This window comes from Rhipicephalus microplus, chromosome 9, assembly GCF_043290135.1.
Source record: "Rhipicephalus microplus isolate Deutch F79 chromosome 9, USDA_Rmic, whole genome shotgun sequence".
Lineage (NCBI taxonomy): Eukaryota > Metazoa > Arthropoda > Arachnida > Ixodida > Ixodidae > Rhipicephalus > Rhipicephalus microplus.
In genome coordinates, this window is record NC_134708.1 from 79,102,372 (window position 1) to 79,118,024 (window position 15,653).

The window sequence follows — 15,653 nt, forward strand, 5'->3', positions numbered from 1 at the left end:
ACAAAGTTCGCTTCTATCAGAGTGCGACCGCCGCGGCCGGAATCAGATGCGCGACTTACGAGTGAGCACGTGCGCGCTGCAGACTACTATGCAACTGCGGCAAACAAAGTTCGCTTCTATCAAAGTGCGACCGCCGCGGCCGGAATCAGATGCGCGACTTACGAGTGAGCACGTGCGCGCTGCAGACTACTATGCAACTGCGGCAAACAAAGTTCGCTTCTATCAAAGTGCGACCGCCGCGGCCGGAATCAGATGCGCGACTTACGAGTGAGCACGTGCGCGCTGCAGACTACTACGCAACTGCGGCAAACAAAGTTCGCTTCTATCAAAGTGTGACCGCCACGGCAGCAATCAGATGCGCGACTTACGAGTGAGCACGTGCGCGCTGCAGACTACTACGCAACTGCGGCAAACAAAGTTCGCTTCTATGAGAGTGTGACCGCCGCGGCCGGAATCAGATGCGCGGCTTACGAGGGAGCACGTGCGCGCTGCAGACTACTACGCAACTGCGGCAAACAAAGTTCGCTTCTATCAGAGTGCGACCGCCGCGGCCGGAATCAGATGCGCGACTTACGAGGGAGCACGTGCGCGCTGCAGACTACTACGCAACTGCGGCAAACAAAGTGTCCTCTTTGACGTTAGAGGAGATATACATTCACATACAGAGACAGCTAGTTTACTTCGTATTTCACGATACCTAAAAACACTTTACAAAAATAGCGGAATGCTGAAATACCAAAAATTTCAAGGAAACTATAAACAACTGTGAATTACATCCCTGCAAAGTCATTCGTCTGACGAATAAGAAAATTAACTACTTATTTGTTATGATTGCAGCGTAAAAGCCGAAAATTTTGTTAATCGCGTTTTTATTAAAATGTGAGCGCGGTTATGTCCCCATATTATGTCTCTAGCCAAAACGTGCTCTGCATTCCTCCCTCATTAAGTATAACCACGGCACCCCCCACCTCCCCACTAGACGATAATTTTTCGAAAGAACCGTGGCACGCAACCAATCGTTCATACAAGTTCATATCTACTAACGTGATAAAAATAGGCCACACATTTTGTGTGCGCTTCGGGTGAAAGCGGAAACAATTCACTGCAGCTACCTAAGCCTCAAGTCGCTAATAAAGCGATTAAGATAAAGAGTGTCACTGGCATATACGCCTCCATACACCCTCCCCCCTCGCCCCGATTGACCCCAACCATTTCGATTTTTTGAGAACACAGTTTTCGCTCTTTTGCGTCGAACGTTAAGGGTGCTATCTTTTCTCGCATAGCGTACTTTGAGGATCATCTGAACTAAGTGAATCATGGCAAAGTACTACCAAATTAACAAGAATTGGATGCCCTTAAACGACAAAATGCCGGCCAGGGTCACTTAGCAGGTATACGAATATTTCAATATCAGTCCGAACCCCGTGGCCTCCAATTCACCAGCTTTTGTGGCTATTACAAATAGCTGACAAGGGTTGAAGTTGAATCTTGAATGTGGCTGAAAAACGGCGACGTCGTCGAGCCTGCAAAAGTGGGTCCGCTATTTTAAGCTGTCAAATGTGGAGTTTATTCTTCTTTTGAACGTTGTTGTGGCCCTACAAAACCCAGCCCAAAATAGCATGCTGGAAACGCGCTGAAGTTGCTGAGCTCTGAGGAACGCCAACGGTGCAAATGCATATATATGGCTCGCGTTAACCTGAACAGCGTACGTACTGTGGCTTGGTGCGTTCCGTCGCTCGCGGAGGAGCGAGAGGTCACTGGTTAAAAGCCCTACGGAACTTTTTATTCTTGTTTTTTTTTCTATGCAGTCTGTTTATATATGTTTTACAGCGTCCTATTCGTATTTGACAGTAGAACCATGGCCGACACCGGCAGAAAACACTTCCGTGTTAATTTAAATAATACAAAACGAATTCCATTGTTGAGGAGTGTCTTGAACCTGGGCCCTCAGATTACAAAGACAAAGTGTGACAACCCGCTGGCGTATACACCAACGCTTTCCCAAAATGAATTTATGGTAGACAATTGAATGTGAGGGAGGAGTGGACGCGAGCGCTGCTCACCCTTGCCATCTAACTAGGCATCATGCACGGATTTGCGGGCGCCATTCTCACTCCAAAGTGACGTTTGAGTGGCTGTGTTGCACCCGAGTCACCGAGCGCTACCAACGAGATGACGTGGTCTCGGCGCTTCCGGTTACTTCACCGGTGTCCACAAGAGCTCAAGAGGAGAGCCAAAGCCTTAGGGAGAGCGGCATATCGCGAGCTAGTTACAGGGCGCTTAAAATAGTTAAAGCTTTGCTGAAACTTCGAAAGAAAGTGCCTGGCGAAAAAGGTGACATACACAATAACACGACTGGAATTAAAAACGAAAATGATCTTGGACAACTACATCACGCGATTTACAAGGGTCATGACACCTAATTTTCGCCCATAATCTGTGCTGTGTGGGTTGATACTTGTACGTTCACAAACAGGCTGGCGAGAGTTTAGCGCAGGTCATGCCGTAATTTATATAATATTTTTGTAAACGAGCGAGTGGCCTAAGAGTTGGCAAATACAGGCGCGCTTGCTAGCCTTGATGTAACGAGCCACTTGCTGGGCGAGTTGCTGCACGATGTGCAAACCGGAGGACGATCGTGTTCCGTGCTACGCTTGCAATCAAGCTTTCTTTTGCGTTTTTCAACTTGCCACTGCAATGCGGTTTTAACAATACAACCCCCATCATACTTACAGCAAGCAATTTCGGAGGTCAGAAAGTGTCCTGTTAATGTGCAATGCGGATGCTGTTTGTCACTACCGATAAATATTTATGGAAACTTCTCGCAGGCAGTGTCATAGTTGAGCGTCACACTCGCTATTTTTCCGACGAAACCGAATGCAATCGACGGAGTTCAAGCAAGCATTCGGCCGAAGTGTATATCGTGAGTAACCCTAGCACCGCGCTGACATACCGTACACTTCGGCTAGTGTTTACATCGGTCACAAGCGCAACATTGTCACCACGACTTGTTTATTATGTTGAGCACAGAACTTCGTGCGTGCAAGTACGCTAGAAACCAAAAGTCTTCACGTTTTACCAATTTCATTGCGCAATGTAACGCTTAATTGCTCGCAAATGCAGCGTCGACAGACCACCGTAACCCAAGCTCGCTTGTCAACCTGGCACGCTTCAAAGGAAGCCCGTCTTCAACGTCTGCCACAACGTCGAGGTCGTTGACATCTTAGTTCGCGCCGTCTTCGACGCTTTCTTTGTCGCTTGAGCTGGTGGCGATGGGGTCGAAGTCAAAATGCGCAGCGTGCACGCCATCATCGCCGGTTCTGTTGCTCGATGAACCACGGCCCGAATCGTGAGGTGGTAATGGCACAGGCGACATCGCGATGTCACGGGTAACACTTGCGCACGCTGACATGTGCGGACAGCGCGTCAAGCAACACTGGCAACACAGTGAACACACTGACCGCGTGCGGGAGGTGCTGTTTGGTAGCAGACGGCAGCACTGCCCCATACGGCTTGTGACGTCACGCACGCTATGCCTTCGTTTTTCACCAAAAAACGTCAATTGTTGGGTGACCATGTCATGGCCCCTTTAGGTAAAGTAGGAAATGTCCGATGGTTTCACGGCGTAGAGCCCGCTGTACTCCTCAGTGTGTCCTATAGTGTAAGTGTATACTATGTCGAAGAAAAACGCCTGTGGCGGAGCATAAGCTATCTTTAACTTATTTATAAATAGGTGAAACAACAAACAAGAAAAAAACAAAAATTAAAGCGCAATAACTGAAGACTTACGAGTTGTCGTTGTTGTCGTTACTGTTGTCGTCATCCATGACGTCCACCCTGTCGACTTCCTTGGCGTCGTGCTTGCTGGTGTCGTGCTTGCTGGTGGCGTGCGTGCTGGCGTCGTGCGTGCTGGCGTCGTGCGTGCTGTCGTCGTGCGTGCTGGCGTCGTGCGTGCTGGCGTCGTGCTTGCTGGTGTCGTGCTTGCTGGTCTCGTGCTTGTTGGTGTTGTGCGTGCTCGCGTCGTGCGTGCTGGTGTCGTGCTTGCTGGTGTCGTGCTTGCTGGTCTCGTGCGTGCTGGCGTCGTGCGTGCTGGCGTCGTGCGTGCTGGCGTCGTGCGTGCTGGTGTCGTGCTTGCTGGTGCCGTGCTTGCTGGTGTCGTGCGTGCTGGCGTCTTGGGTGTCGTGATATTCTTTGGAGTCGCTGGAAAAAAAAAAGGTGGCGAGCTTTCATTCCACTAATATAACTTGCATCATAAAGCGGCAGGAAGTGGAAGATGGAAAGGTTGCGATGAAAAAAAAATCCGCAAACAGGGGCTGTGTCGAGCCTATGCCTCGACAACTTGACTAGTCTTCCTTTTGTATTCTAGCCTCGAGGAAAACAAGTCCGCTTCGCTTGTTGAAACGTCAGCTAGACACAACACCTGTTCACAAATTTCTTTCAATGCATCGTGCGAAAGTTTAACATAAAGCAGGGTTCTTTAGAAATTTATTTCCTAGCAGAGCCTACGCGTATGAAGACACTTCGGCTAACATCATCGCCATACAAATGTTTGTTACTTTCCTTTTAGCTGGTGCTCGCAAACTGGTGAGACACACCAGTGCAGCGTAGTGCATTGCCACGAACTGTCTCTGCAATCTTGCAGTGTGAAAAATGATCACCTGAGCACCTACAGAATCTGCCAACATACAAATTACCAGTTGTAATTCAGCCAAGTTTCTTGTGGGAATCATACAGACAAACTTCTTTCCCGTATTATTTCAATAGTATTGTAGCGCAGTACGACGCGGTGGTTCGCGCGCGCGAACAACTGCTGCACTTTGAGTGGCTCACGTGCTAATGTCTGTTTATATCACGGTCAAGGTGAGACCAGTTACATCACGTATTACTCTTAAAATGCAGTCATGCTGTCTTTGCTGGCATTACCACCACCCAAACGAAAAATGGAAGTGCTTTTGAAGAGACTATGTGACGCATCCCCTCATGTCTATCTCCTTTAATTACCGAAAATGATCATCGGTTGTGTAGGCATTGGTAACAAGAATAACAACACGCTGTAGACTCTTAGTTGCTGAAGTGGCAGACTGGTAAGTTCGAGAATGCGGCTTCCGTTGCCGACAGAGTTGTACCTGTGTACTGTTAGCCAGGTGTACCAAGAAACGAAGCTGAAGCTGATCCCACACTGATCAGCTGATATGAGGTCATAATGGTTTGCATAAAAAATTATTTTAAAAAGCCTAAGAGTGAAATGCAGTCCATAAAAGCCTGAATTCAATGCTAAACTCTTGAAGAGTAGAATGGCAAGTCACGAAATAGCATTTCATCAGGCTGACAAGTATACTGTCTAAGTCAATGCAACAGCTTCCACATAATATACACAAATAATCGCTTACTGCGAGAGCAGTTCAATGCCCGCTTATTGCAGTTTAAAATGTCACAAATACGTTTCTTGGTGAAGATAAACAAAAATCACGGTGCCATATGAAAGCATATCTATTGTTTCAGAGTAGTGTCGTCCACCGGCAAATCTGTAAGATCTAATCGCAGCCATAGCTGATTCTATGTGAGCGTTGCAGTGAATTGCGAATTTTATGCAAAACGCGACGATTGCACTGCTACTTACATACAAATAGAGGTTTGTTACATCCACAGAGTAGATTGTGAGTACTATCACATTTAGAAAAAATTCAAAGTTAATCGGAACACAAGTTTTATTTTTTATACAGCTACGAAGCAGAGTAAACGAAAATATTGAACTCGAGAAAAGCAATTTCAAGTTGCATAGATAACACCGTTGCAGGATTATGTGTGGTTTGTCTTCAGTGCCCTCTGCTTTGTATGTCACCACCTCCCATCTCCCACACTTTTTCGTTTTAATAAATTATAAGTTGTTAGATGCGCTTTGTCTGTATAGTCTAGTTTTTTCCTGTCCTCAACTTTGCAGCGCCGCATTTACCTCAGTATGTTCCAACTTGCCCTCAAGAAGCTTTTGAGAAATATATGGTATCAGACAAAGTCCAGCAGTGAAAATTATGCCGCGTACTTACTCGCCGACGGGGGCGGTGGCCCAGTGGGTTTGACGACGTGCGAGTGCCGTGTGGTGGTCGAGTCATCGTCCCCATCTCCGGCTCCACCAGCATGTGCACCCGATGAAGCTGTAAACAGAGAATTTCAGAGTAGCATGCGCAATGGCTTTGCACACGCAACGGGCTTGAGGGAGCAAGACTGCGCATGAGCTGAACCTAAGAGAGATGTGTGCGTTTGCGCGAGACAGAGATGCGCGCTAGACCTCAAAATTTACGTTGCGCCCCTTACGGCCGTTGCGCACCTTACCGGTGGCTCTCTCGCGAGATCTCGACCAGCCGAGACCAAAACAGACAAGATCGCGGCGACGGGCAGCAGTACAAAAGAACCTAGAACATATTTTAGACACTGTATAAGTACGTTGGTACCGGCAGGGATCGAGGTTCTTGTGAATTTCGGCGCTTCCCTCAATTTGGAGCTTAAGTGATTAAGTTAAAACCAATCGGTCCACAGGTGCGGTGGATTGTGATCACTGCTAAGCCGGAGCACAACGTAAGACGACTGGGCAACGTAAGTTTCAAAGAAGTAAGAACCCGATGTTGACGTGAAGCATTGCGACGGACTTTAAGATTCTGTGCAGGGCGTTGTGTATTTGACCCTTCGAGCTGTGGTGGTCACTACGTGTTTCTAAGCCGCCGATGTGGGAAAGGTCACAAAAAAAATTATTCCAAGTGTGATAAAGCAAATAGACAGTATTAGCCTTGAAGTGTAGCGTACACATGTGTGCTCGTCCACGTTCCCCAAAGCTGAGGTGATTTTTATCACACAAGAATAACCTACGCGGTGCCCGCATCTTTGTGAAACCATCTTTCGTGGCACGTGAAAACAGGTGCCAATGAGAGTATTTTTGTACTTGCTGCTTAGAAGCCCTGTTCATTCTCATTTTTGTTTTCCTTATCGTACAAATGTCTGTAGCAAGCAATATATTTTAAATTGTCAATAAGCACTCGTCTTTGTCGTCCCTGTGTGCCTCGTGCCGCCAATGCCATCCGGACTCCACGGCCAACCTTTCGCTACAAAACATCAGCCCAGCTGCACCAACCTTGTGTCTCGTAAAAGAATGCACGCACCATCCTACAAGAATTTTTGGAGCTATCTCAACCCCCCTCACCAGATCAGCCAATCGTGAACAATATGACGCACTACATTGTAACAAAACGACCACCAGTATAAGCCCGACTTGGCCACTTAGCACCTCCCCATCGGAAAAAAGCACAACAAGAACTCAATCACATGCTTGAGTTGGGTTTCGTTCATCCTTCTCCCAGCCTCTAGGTGTCCGCTTTACACATTGCTCTAAAGACAGGTGATTGGAGGTCATACGGAAATTATCACACGTTAAACAAACTGATAATTCTCGGCAGCTATCCTATGCCTCATATTCACGACTGCACCGCTTCATTTCACGGTTGCTGCACATTCAGCAAAGAGTATCTAGTTAAGGCCTACCACGCGATTCTGTGGAGCCTTCCAACATTTTTAAAACCGCCATCATCGCACCATTCGGAATCTTAGAGGGGCACCATTCGGCATGCCCTTCGGTCTCCGAAATGCTGCTCAAACATTTCAGAGGTTGATCGACCAAGTGCTACGTGGGCTGTCATGCTGTTTCGTTTATACTTAGACGACGTGTTTTCAACCGATCTTCGACGCAACACGGAATCGGACTTACGTAAGATCCTCGAACGTCTCCGCGAATATGGCCTCGTTATTGACGTCTATAGAAGAGGGAGTATGGCGTCAACGCCCTCGATTATCTTGTGAATCGAGTTAATCGACGTGGCTCCCAGCCCGTCACGCTTCGCGTTCAAGTAATTAAAGATTACCCACAGCCATCAACCCCAAAGCAATAGCAGGAATTTCTTGGCCTCATCAATTACTACCGCCGTTTCATTCCTCGTTGTGCGCCCATCTTGCAGCCGCTGCACAGCCTACTATTTTTATTTATTTGTTTATTTATTTATTCATTTATTTATTTATTTTTTTATTTACAAATACTGCATATCTATATAAGTTGTAGCAGGAATGGAGTCTAGAACGCAGGAATACAGAATCACAGGAATCTAGAATACGCTAAGCAATCACGTCTTGAAGTATGGGCGAATGCTGCCGAAAGTAATTTTACCACTTCCAAAAATGCACTCGTTTCCACGCACCTTCAGTCACCTTGCTAATAAAAGTTTCTTTATTTCGAGCCTTCTGTTCCCACAAGACTTTATACGGACACACCACAGTTTTGCTTAGCGTCAGCCTATGTCAATGTTAGCCTTATGTTCTCATTGAACAACTGTCGTAACTAAGAAATATAGAGATGCTCTAATCACGAGGCCACCAATTTTCTTTCTGTTTTTCTGATCTACTGGAAGAAGCATTACTTACACGAGCTGCCTGAGAACAGTAAGAAAAGGATGATCAAGGCCGCGAGGATCGCCAAGCAGAAGGCCACTGCTATCATCCCATTATTCGCGCCGGTAGCTTTGCTGTGGAGCGAACATCAAAGCACAAGTAAGCTGACACTTCAGATTACGCCAATATAATAAGCGTTTGCCCTAGGATTTTCTAAGCACCAGCGCCCATTCGTCGATTTGCCCTACTGGCTTAAGAAGAAAGCTCTAAGAGCAGTTATATCAATTATGACGCTCATAAACTGAAACCACCTAAGTATTTTTATAGAAACTAAACAACCATGTGTTACAATTTACCTTTAACCTTGCAACGTTCCGTTTACACACTAAGCATTGCATTGAATTTGATGCCAGAATGCACAAAATAACATAATCACAGACACAAAATGCTGCAAACATAAGTGCTGTATTTTAAGTGTAGCGAGGACGACAAGTGCTTTTCAAGGAGGCAGCGGGTACTTGCCAGGACGAAAAGAGATTTACGTTTTATTTTCTCGGTCCTCAGGCTGAATCCGCCATTACGACGTCTATTGTCGAGACTGCTATCTTGTATGATAAGACAACTGCTGCTTCCAAACGCTTTATTTTATAAGCAATGTGTTTAATGAAGCAGCACACAAAACGGCGCGAATATGCACACACGAGTGATACAAACACAGCGCTTGAGCTCTGTCTGTGTTAACTAAGCGCACATTTCATCATGATTGAACACCAACTGGTCCACCTTATAGCTCTCGTCATCATCCAATTAGCCTACGATCTGCACATATCCACTGAATTTTCAGAAAGAACTCGGGCTATCTCGATAAGACTTGGCTTAGCATAAAAAAAGGGGTACATACGTAGACTCGCTGACTGCTTCGCATAGAGCTTATTTCTACATTGCGTAGAATCTCCTCGAATTTCGCATTACTGATTTGTCCCGCCAAGTGTCCTTCCTGTAAATGTTCCTACCCCAACCTTATCATGTGCCAGCAGAACATTCTTGCGCAAGCTCCAGCCTCTAGGTCCAATGTACACTCGCCATGACATAAGTCGCAGTGGTCGTACAAAGCTCGGAACGAGAGCGTCAATAAAATACTAGAACTACCAATGAACTCGAGTTTATTCTCATGTGCATATCAAAAATCCACAGCTGAAAATCACAGTGGCTGCACGCGACTACTTGTCACGACCAACAAGCTAACGGAAGTCGCTCGTTTTCGGTTGAGCAGTGTATGCTACGTTCACCGTATACCAGAACTTCAGAGTGCTTCGGGGCTCCCACTCTGCATACTTACTTTTCTGCAGGGGGCACCGTGGCACCTGCACGAAGCGAGGTTGTCTTTAGAGAGTAGTAAGGAAGACATCATGCGTGATAAGTTAACACACACTGCTGGATGCTGTAGTGTGAATTTCACATGGTTTTATTGTTTACACCGTAGCTAATAACGCTGTAGGAAGCTGGAGGTAAGGTTGTTCATGTCCGCGTATAATTCGGTGCGTGTGTGTGTGCCACAAAAAATATGCTGTGTGCTAAGCAGCTCCTAGCATGGCGTAGCCATATGCACGGTGGTATAGAAGGGGTGTGGGAAAGGTAAGTCCATATGAGGAGGAGGGAAAGAGCTAAAAAATAATGGCAAAGCCTTGCATATCATAGTTTCACAAGTGGGTGGAAAACTGGAGTTAGGGTGAGAACAGATGTTAGTTTGAGGACAAGAGAAAAGGGAAAATCATAGCATAACTATGTGCCGTATTGCGGGGAATTTACTGTACGTACATAGTTATACATTGATGATTTTCTTCAATGGTTTACGAGCTCTGACTTAATATTAGAGAATCATAACGCCTCTTAACTAAGGTCACTTGAGTGTACTAAACAATATTGATTTACGAACGAATACTATTCCAAATTTTTCCAATTTGCTTGATTATAATCAACTACAGTGTTCAAAGACAGTGTTTTGGAAAACAACAAGCTAGCAGTAGTTCTTCCCATTAATGACCGAACAAAATTTGTTGAAATTGTAACTTTATCATTCCCGGAGTTCATACAGTCTGCGGTGAAAGGAAATCACAATCTGTATCACAATCACTCTGGATAGTTATACTATCTACTTCGCAGCAGTAAAAAGCTCACAGGTATCAAAATGAACAAAGCACTTTAAAACTTTATGGCACGCACAAAATACAGAACAAAAAAAAGCCAGATGAGCGCTCGTCTATCTCCTTCTTGTTTCGTATTTTGTGCGTGCTAAAAAGTTATAGTATAAAAAAGTTATATTATGGGTATACATAACAGCTCGCTCAACTATCTCTTTTAGAACAGAACAGAATTCAGTTTCTTCCTTAAATTCAGTATTTTTATTGTTGAATGATTCCGTTGAGATCAGTACTACGGCAAGGATAAACCGGATTTTATAAATGGTGTATGAAATCGTATTGTCGCAGCAGACACTGCGTCAACAATGCTAACCAAAAAACGCCCAATGGCATCATCAAGCATATTTACAATCTGTGCTTTTGCACAGATATCAAACTGTAATGACGAGTACTAATCTGTAATTATTAAATAGGCCATGACGCCCAATTTCGCACGATGACATATTGTGTAGGTTAATCCTTATGTGATTACGAAGAAGCTGGAAATATTTTTGCACATAAGGTCCTGCGATGGGTGAATATTTTTTGAGCACGTGAGTAATTTGAGAGTCGGACTACACTGGCCCTCTCGTGCTACCCGCACGCGTGCGATGACCCAACAAGCAGCTTGCTGTGCTAGCGCCTGCATTCTAGCACACGATTTCTTTCCATGGTCGGCTGCGAGTGCAGCCGAGCAATTTCAGCTTTGCTCAGTTTGCCAATGGTATTCGACTAGTTGCAGAGACTGAAACAAGGCCACTTGGCACAGCAGCAACAGATTTACCACGTGTTCTAAAGTGGTTGATATGACAGCAGACGGCTGCTCAGCTCCATCTAACGAGCTGCATTCCACACGCCATAAAGAAATTGAAGTTGCCGGAGGTGGCCTTGGTTTGTTGGTGGTGATTTACAGGGCTTATGTGCACGTAAAATATATATTTGCAGTCGATTGTTCATACGTATGTATGGAACCATAATTTATCACCCACTTCTATTTGCTGCTGAAAACGGCACACTGTTGTGTGATCCTGTAATGGCCCCTCGTGAAATCGCTCAGTGAGCACCGCTTGGTCCCGAAATATGGCTGGTGAATGAAGTAGTACAAGAACACTCATAACCTCCGTCTCTGATGACGTCATGTTGTGACATCATCATGTGCCATCTTATTGGCTTAACAGCTAGATCCCACATTTGTGATGTGGTCTTATGGCGTCACGAGATGACGCCGACACAGCGCACTATCGCTCGTTCGAAAAGGGGCCCATACCGGAGCTTTTTCCACACCACATGATGTACAGAAAGCTTCAGGGGGCAAGGTTCAGTACTATGGACTGATAAAGTAAGGCTAAGTCGCATTTACGTACGGAGTTTCGCTGGTTATTTTGTTTTTGAACTAGCGAACAGAGCTAGAACAAGGCACCCCTCGTATTCGTCTTGTTCTAACGCTGTTTATTCGTTCAATAAAAAAATATCATTCATGTATGTCACACTACGGTGTAACACATTGTTCACACAGCATAAGTCTGCAACTTTATTAAGTTGTTTCAGATTGACAGATGTCTACGAATTGAGCTTTGAAGAAATAACTTCAACGTATTATATTCGGCAACTCGTCCAATACTGCCATTCCGTACGCGGATTTGAGGAAGGTAGGTGCTCTTCTCACAATATTCACTCTTCACTGATGGAAAATGTATACATCATGCAGATTCACATTCTTTGATCTTCTACACAACCGTACTGAAGTAAATGCCATGCTTAATTTTCACTTACTTCGAGATACGTAGCTCGAAGAATCTGCGCCATAGAAAGAAACGAAACATTAGGAACATATAAGGTCTTAACTTGCGGTTGTAGCATTACAGCACATATCCAACACACTTTCATTCCTCGCATCTTCAATAGTGCATCCTCGGTGTAAGCAAGCTGAGAGCTCACAGTAGCAAAATATATTCTTCGTCAAACTGTCCATCAAGGAAGTTGAAACATATAAGCATGTGTGCTCACGGAAATAATGCATTGCTGACACTTCTTTTTTTCTGCGAATGGGCTCTCACAGGTTTCCATTATGGTTCGTTTAGATGTCACGCTCGTGCCCAGATGACGATTGATGCATTGAGCTGCCCTTAGCGTATGTACTCATTGTAAGCACCTTGCGTCTGCCTTGATCCGGCTGCCTCGGCTTGGAATCAAGCCTGAATTTCGTTAGTTTCAGAAAACCGGGAAAGAAGTCATAAAGGTTCAAGTTGGCTTGATGGCGGCACTGGAAAATGCTAGTACTAGCAAATGGTGGTGCTGGCAAAGCCGGCACTGCTAAATGCAGATGCTAGTGACGAACGATGCGTCAGTGATACACGCATCTAATTCACCCATCTCCTGCCCTGCGCTTCCTCGACACTACTGAGTAACTATGTGGTGGCGGCCACCAACTGTATAAACGCTGCAAGGCAGTACTACAGTTAGCTCAGAACGCTTGATTTTTTAGGCTATGTCGTCGGGATTCATGAAACTTGTCTACTTCTTTTTATTGTACTATACCACACTGAATGTGCTCGAAACAAAGGCATTATTTATACTGTTGAAATCTTTATTGCTTACCTTCCGTCGTGGACTCCGTCGTCGACTGTTCAGCTTCATAAAGTTAAAAAAAAGTAATTAGGCGGTCACATAACCCCAAGTATACGAGTTAATATAGTCATCCTTGTGTAAGAGTCTGTCTAAATGTGATATACCTACCTGTGGAATATTCAAACAATCACCTTTAAGCTATTAACTTCATTCATTAGTTTTAATACTCTAAAACATTCGCGCAGCATTAACGCATCTTCCTAGGTTTCTGCGGCCTGCTTCTTTCGTATTACAATATCCTTTGCAATAGTTCGTTGCGCCTTTATTGAAACACGCTTTGTCAGAAAACAAAATGCATGCATCCTCATCAAAGTTGGAGTGGCTTGGCTTTATTTTCCTAATTATATTTCGCAAGCGTTGGCCTATCGCATAAGTTAAACTGTCGATTTCGTTGCGACAGTCCAGGATAAGTACAGCCTCGTTCTCATCTAGTGCAGCGTTGCACCCTGGGGCAAGCTTCAGTCATAAAATGCTACTACCTTGTCGTCAATTTACCGATAGGACTGCATCGCATAGCAGTGTTCGCGACCGTCGCCGTATCGTAGTCTACCACCCGACTGCTCTCTTCTTACTTTCCATCGTAAAAAAGATATATGCACTGCGTCTTGATCCACAAGAGGACAGTAACGTCATTGCGCCCCTTTGAAGATCCATTCGTACGCGCCATCATGCTGTCCATGTTTCGGCATGCAGAAAGTGTGGAGGAGGTCCCAAGACATCCTGGTTTTCGTAAGGACCTCAGACACAGTGCGTGGAGTGAGTTTTATGCGAGTGCAGTGAGCGCGCGGACCTCCAAAATGGTGGCCCCGACACTGGCGCTCCTCGCGGATGACTTAAAGTGGATACCCCCCCCCCCCCAATAATTATACAGCGCCTGGTCGATGTTTCGCTGATGTCTGCGCAGTCCAGAGCTGCATATACGATTCGCCTTTCAAAGCAACAGAGAGCCGACATCGCATACGAGATCCCTAAGCATGCTTCGTCTCAGGCAGCACCGACACGATAAGTGTTCTACTGTGAGCTACGATATATCCACTGGCCTTTGAACGCTCTGGAGATGCTGCATACTCGACACTTTCGGAACCTCACAGATTATCCGCGCTGTTGACATGGGATACCATAAGCGCCTATTTTCTGAAGAGCTACGCTGTCCAAACGTTTGTCGACAAATTTATGGGCAGTAGTCTGATAAGACCTGTCACGAGAGCTCGGAAGCACGAATTCATGAGCCGGCATTCCTTAGATCAGGAAAAAAATCTTTACTCACTCATTCTGAAAAAAGCTTGACGCCAACGGAACACCAGACCAGAGCCACCGGCACAATGATGATGATGATAATGCCTCCACTATGGCTCTTGCCTACTCAAGGGGATTGGCCAAGAATCGAGGATATGAAATTTGAAGACTAATAATAGCAGGAGGAGGATAAAGCACGCGTAAATACAGAAAGAGTGCACAAAGCGCGAGACTGTCGTTCTCTTTGCAACTGGTTCTAATATGATGTTGATATTGATTATGAGGATTAAGTTGAGGTTGTATATCACTGATGTAGCATGGAAATATACCCACAGCAAAGTCGGCGCGGCCCTCTGCTCAAATTTCTGACTGACACAAGGAGATCACCTTGCTAAGTCATTCATTACCTTTCTTGCCTAACCAAACCTATATTCAGGACTCTATTATGAATTACCGTTAATTTATTTCTACTCAATAATAATGTATTAGGGATAATTTTACGTCTATAAAAAGTTCTCCAGTCTGTGTTTATGAAAACTTGTTCGTACCTGGAGAAGTTACTATATTTTACTTACAAAGAACTTCTGGTATCCCCTGCATAGACCTTAATTGTTTCATTTGCATTAGCTGCCGGTTTCTCAGCCGATCCCCCGTAGTAGGTAAGGGCCAAAACAAAGGCACAAACAAGCAAGCAGGAAAGTATGCTGTGGAAATTCGGTCAAGAATAAAGGCGGTGACATGGTAGACTTTTTTTTTTTTTTTATTGGCGCTAGTATGCCCTACGGCATCAGTTAAATAAAAAGGAAAAGTTTTGTTTCCTGTATGAAGGCCAGGAGTTGTCGATGCAGTGGACCGTGCGTCCAGCGCGTCAAGTCAGGTGGTCGGCCGGGGTGGTGGTGAAGGCCGCGTAGGTGGCGAGTGCGAGCCTGGTGAAGGCCCGGGCAGGTTCCCAATAGGTGATCAAGCGTTGCCTCTGTGGCTGGGGCAACGCAGAATGGGCACGTCGTTGGGGGAGGCTGTGCACCAGATGTCCATGTAGCCCGGATTGCAGGAGTCAAGGCGGCGCCCACACGAATCCTCCTGAGCGCAACCTCCTCTCGGCGAGTTAAGCCGCCGGGAAGGTCAGATCCACGCGGAGGAATGAGAGCACGCGTGGAGCGCCGGAGGGTTTCTTTGTGCACA

At 45.6% G+C, this 15,653-nt stretch overlaps 1 protein-coding gene across 1 annotated transcript in view; it reads right to left on the reverse strand.

Annotated features, from left to right (window-relative positions):
* The window catches only part of LOC142771376 (uncharacterized), a 44,194-nt gene extending 29,630 nt beyond the window's left edge, over window positions 1–14,564 (reverse strand). The window contains exons 1-7 of the mRNA XM_075872854.1: window positions 14,503–14,564; window positions 13,206–13,238; window positions 12,381–12,404; window positions 9,767–9,791; window positions 8,461–8,561; window positions 6,045–6,152; window positions 3,790–4,200 (exon numbers count right to left, since the gene is read on the reverse strand). Coding sequence (XP_075728969.1) covers window positions 3,790–4,200; window positions 6,045–6,152; window positions 8,461–8,561; window positions 9,767–9,791; window positions 12,381–12,404; window positions 13,206–13,238; window positions 14,503–14,506 — 706 coding nt within the window. The 5' untranslated portion in view covers window positions 14,507–14,564. The remainder of the gene's footprint in view (window positions 1–3,789; window positions 4,201–6,044; window positions 6,153–8,460; window positions 8,562–9,766; window positions 9,792–12,380; window positions 12,405–13,205; window positions 13,239–14,502) is intronic.
* Window positions 14,565–15,653: the final 1,089 nt, after the last annotated feature.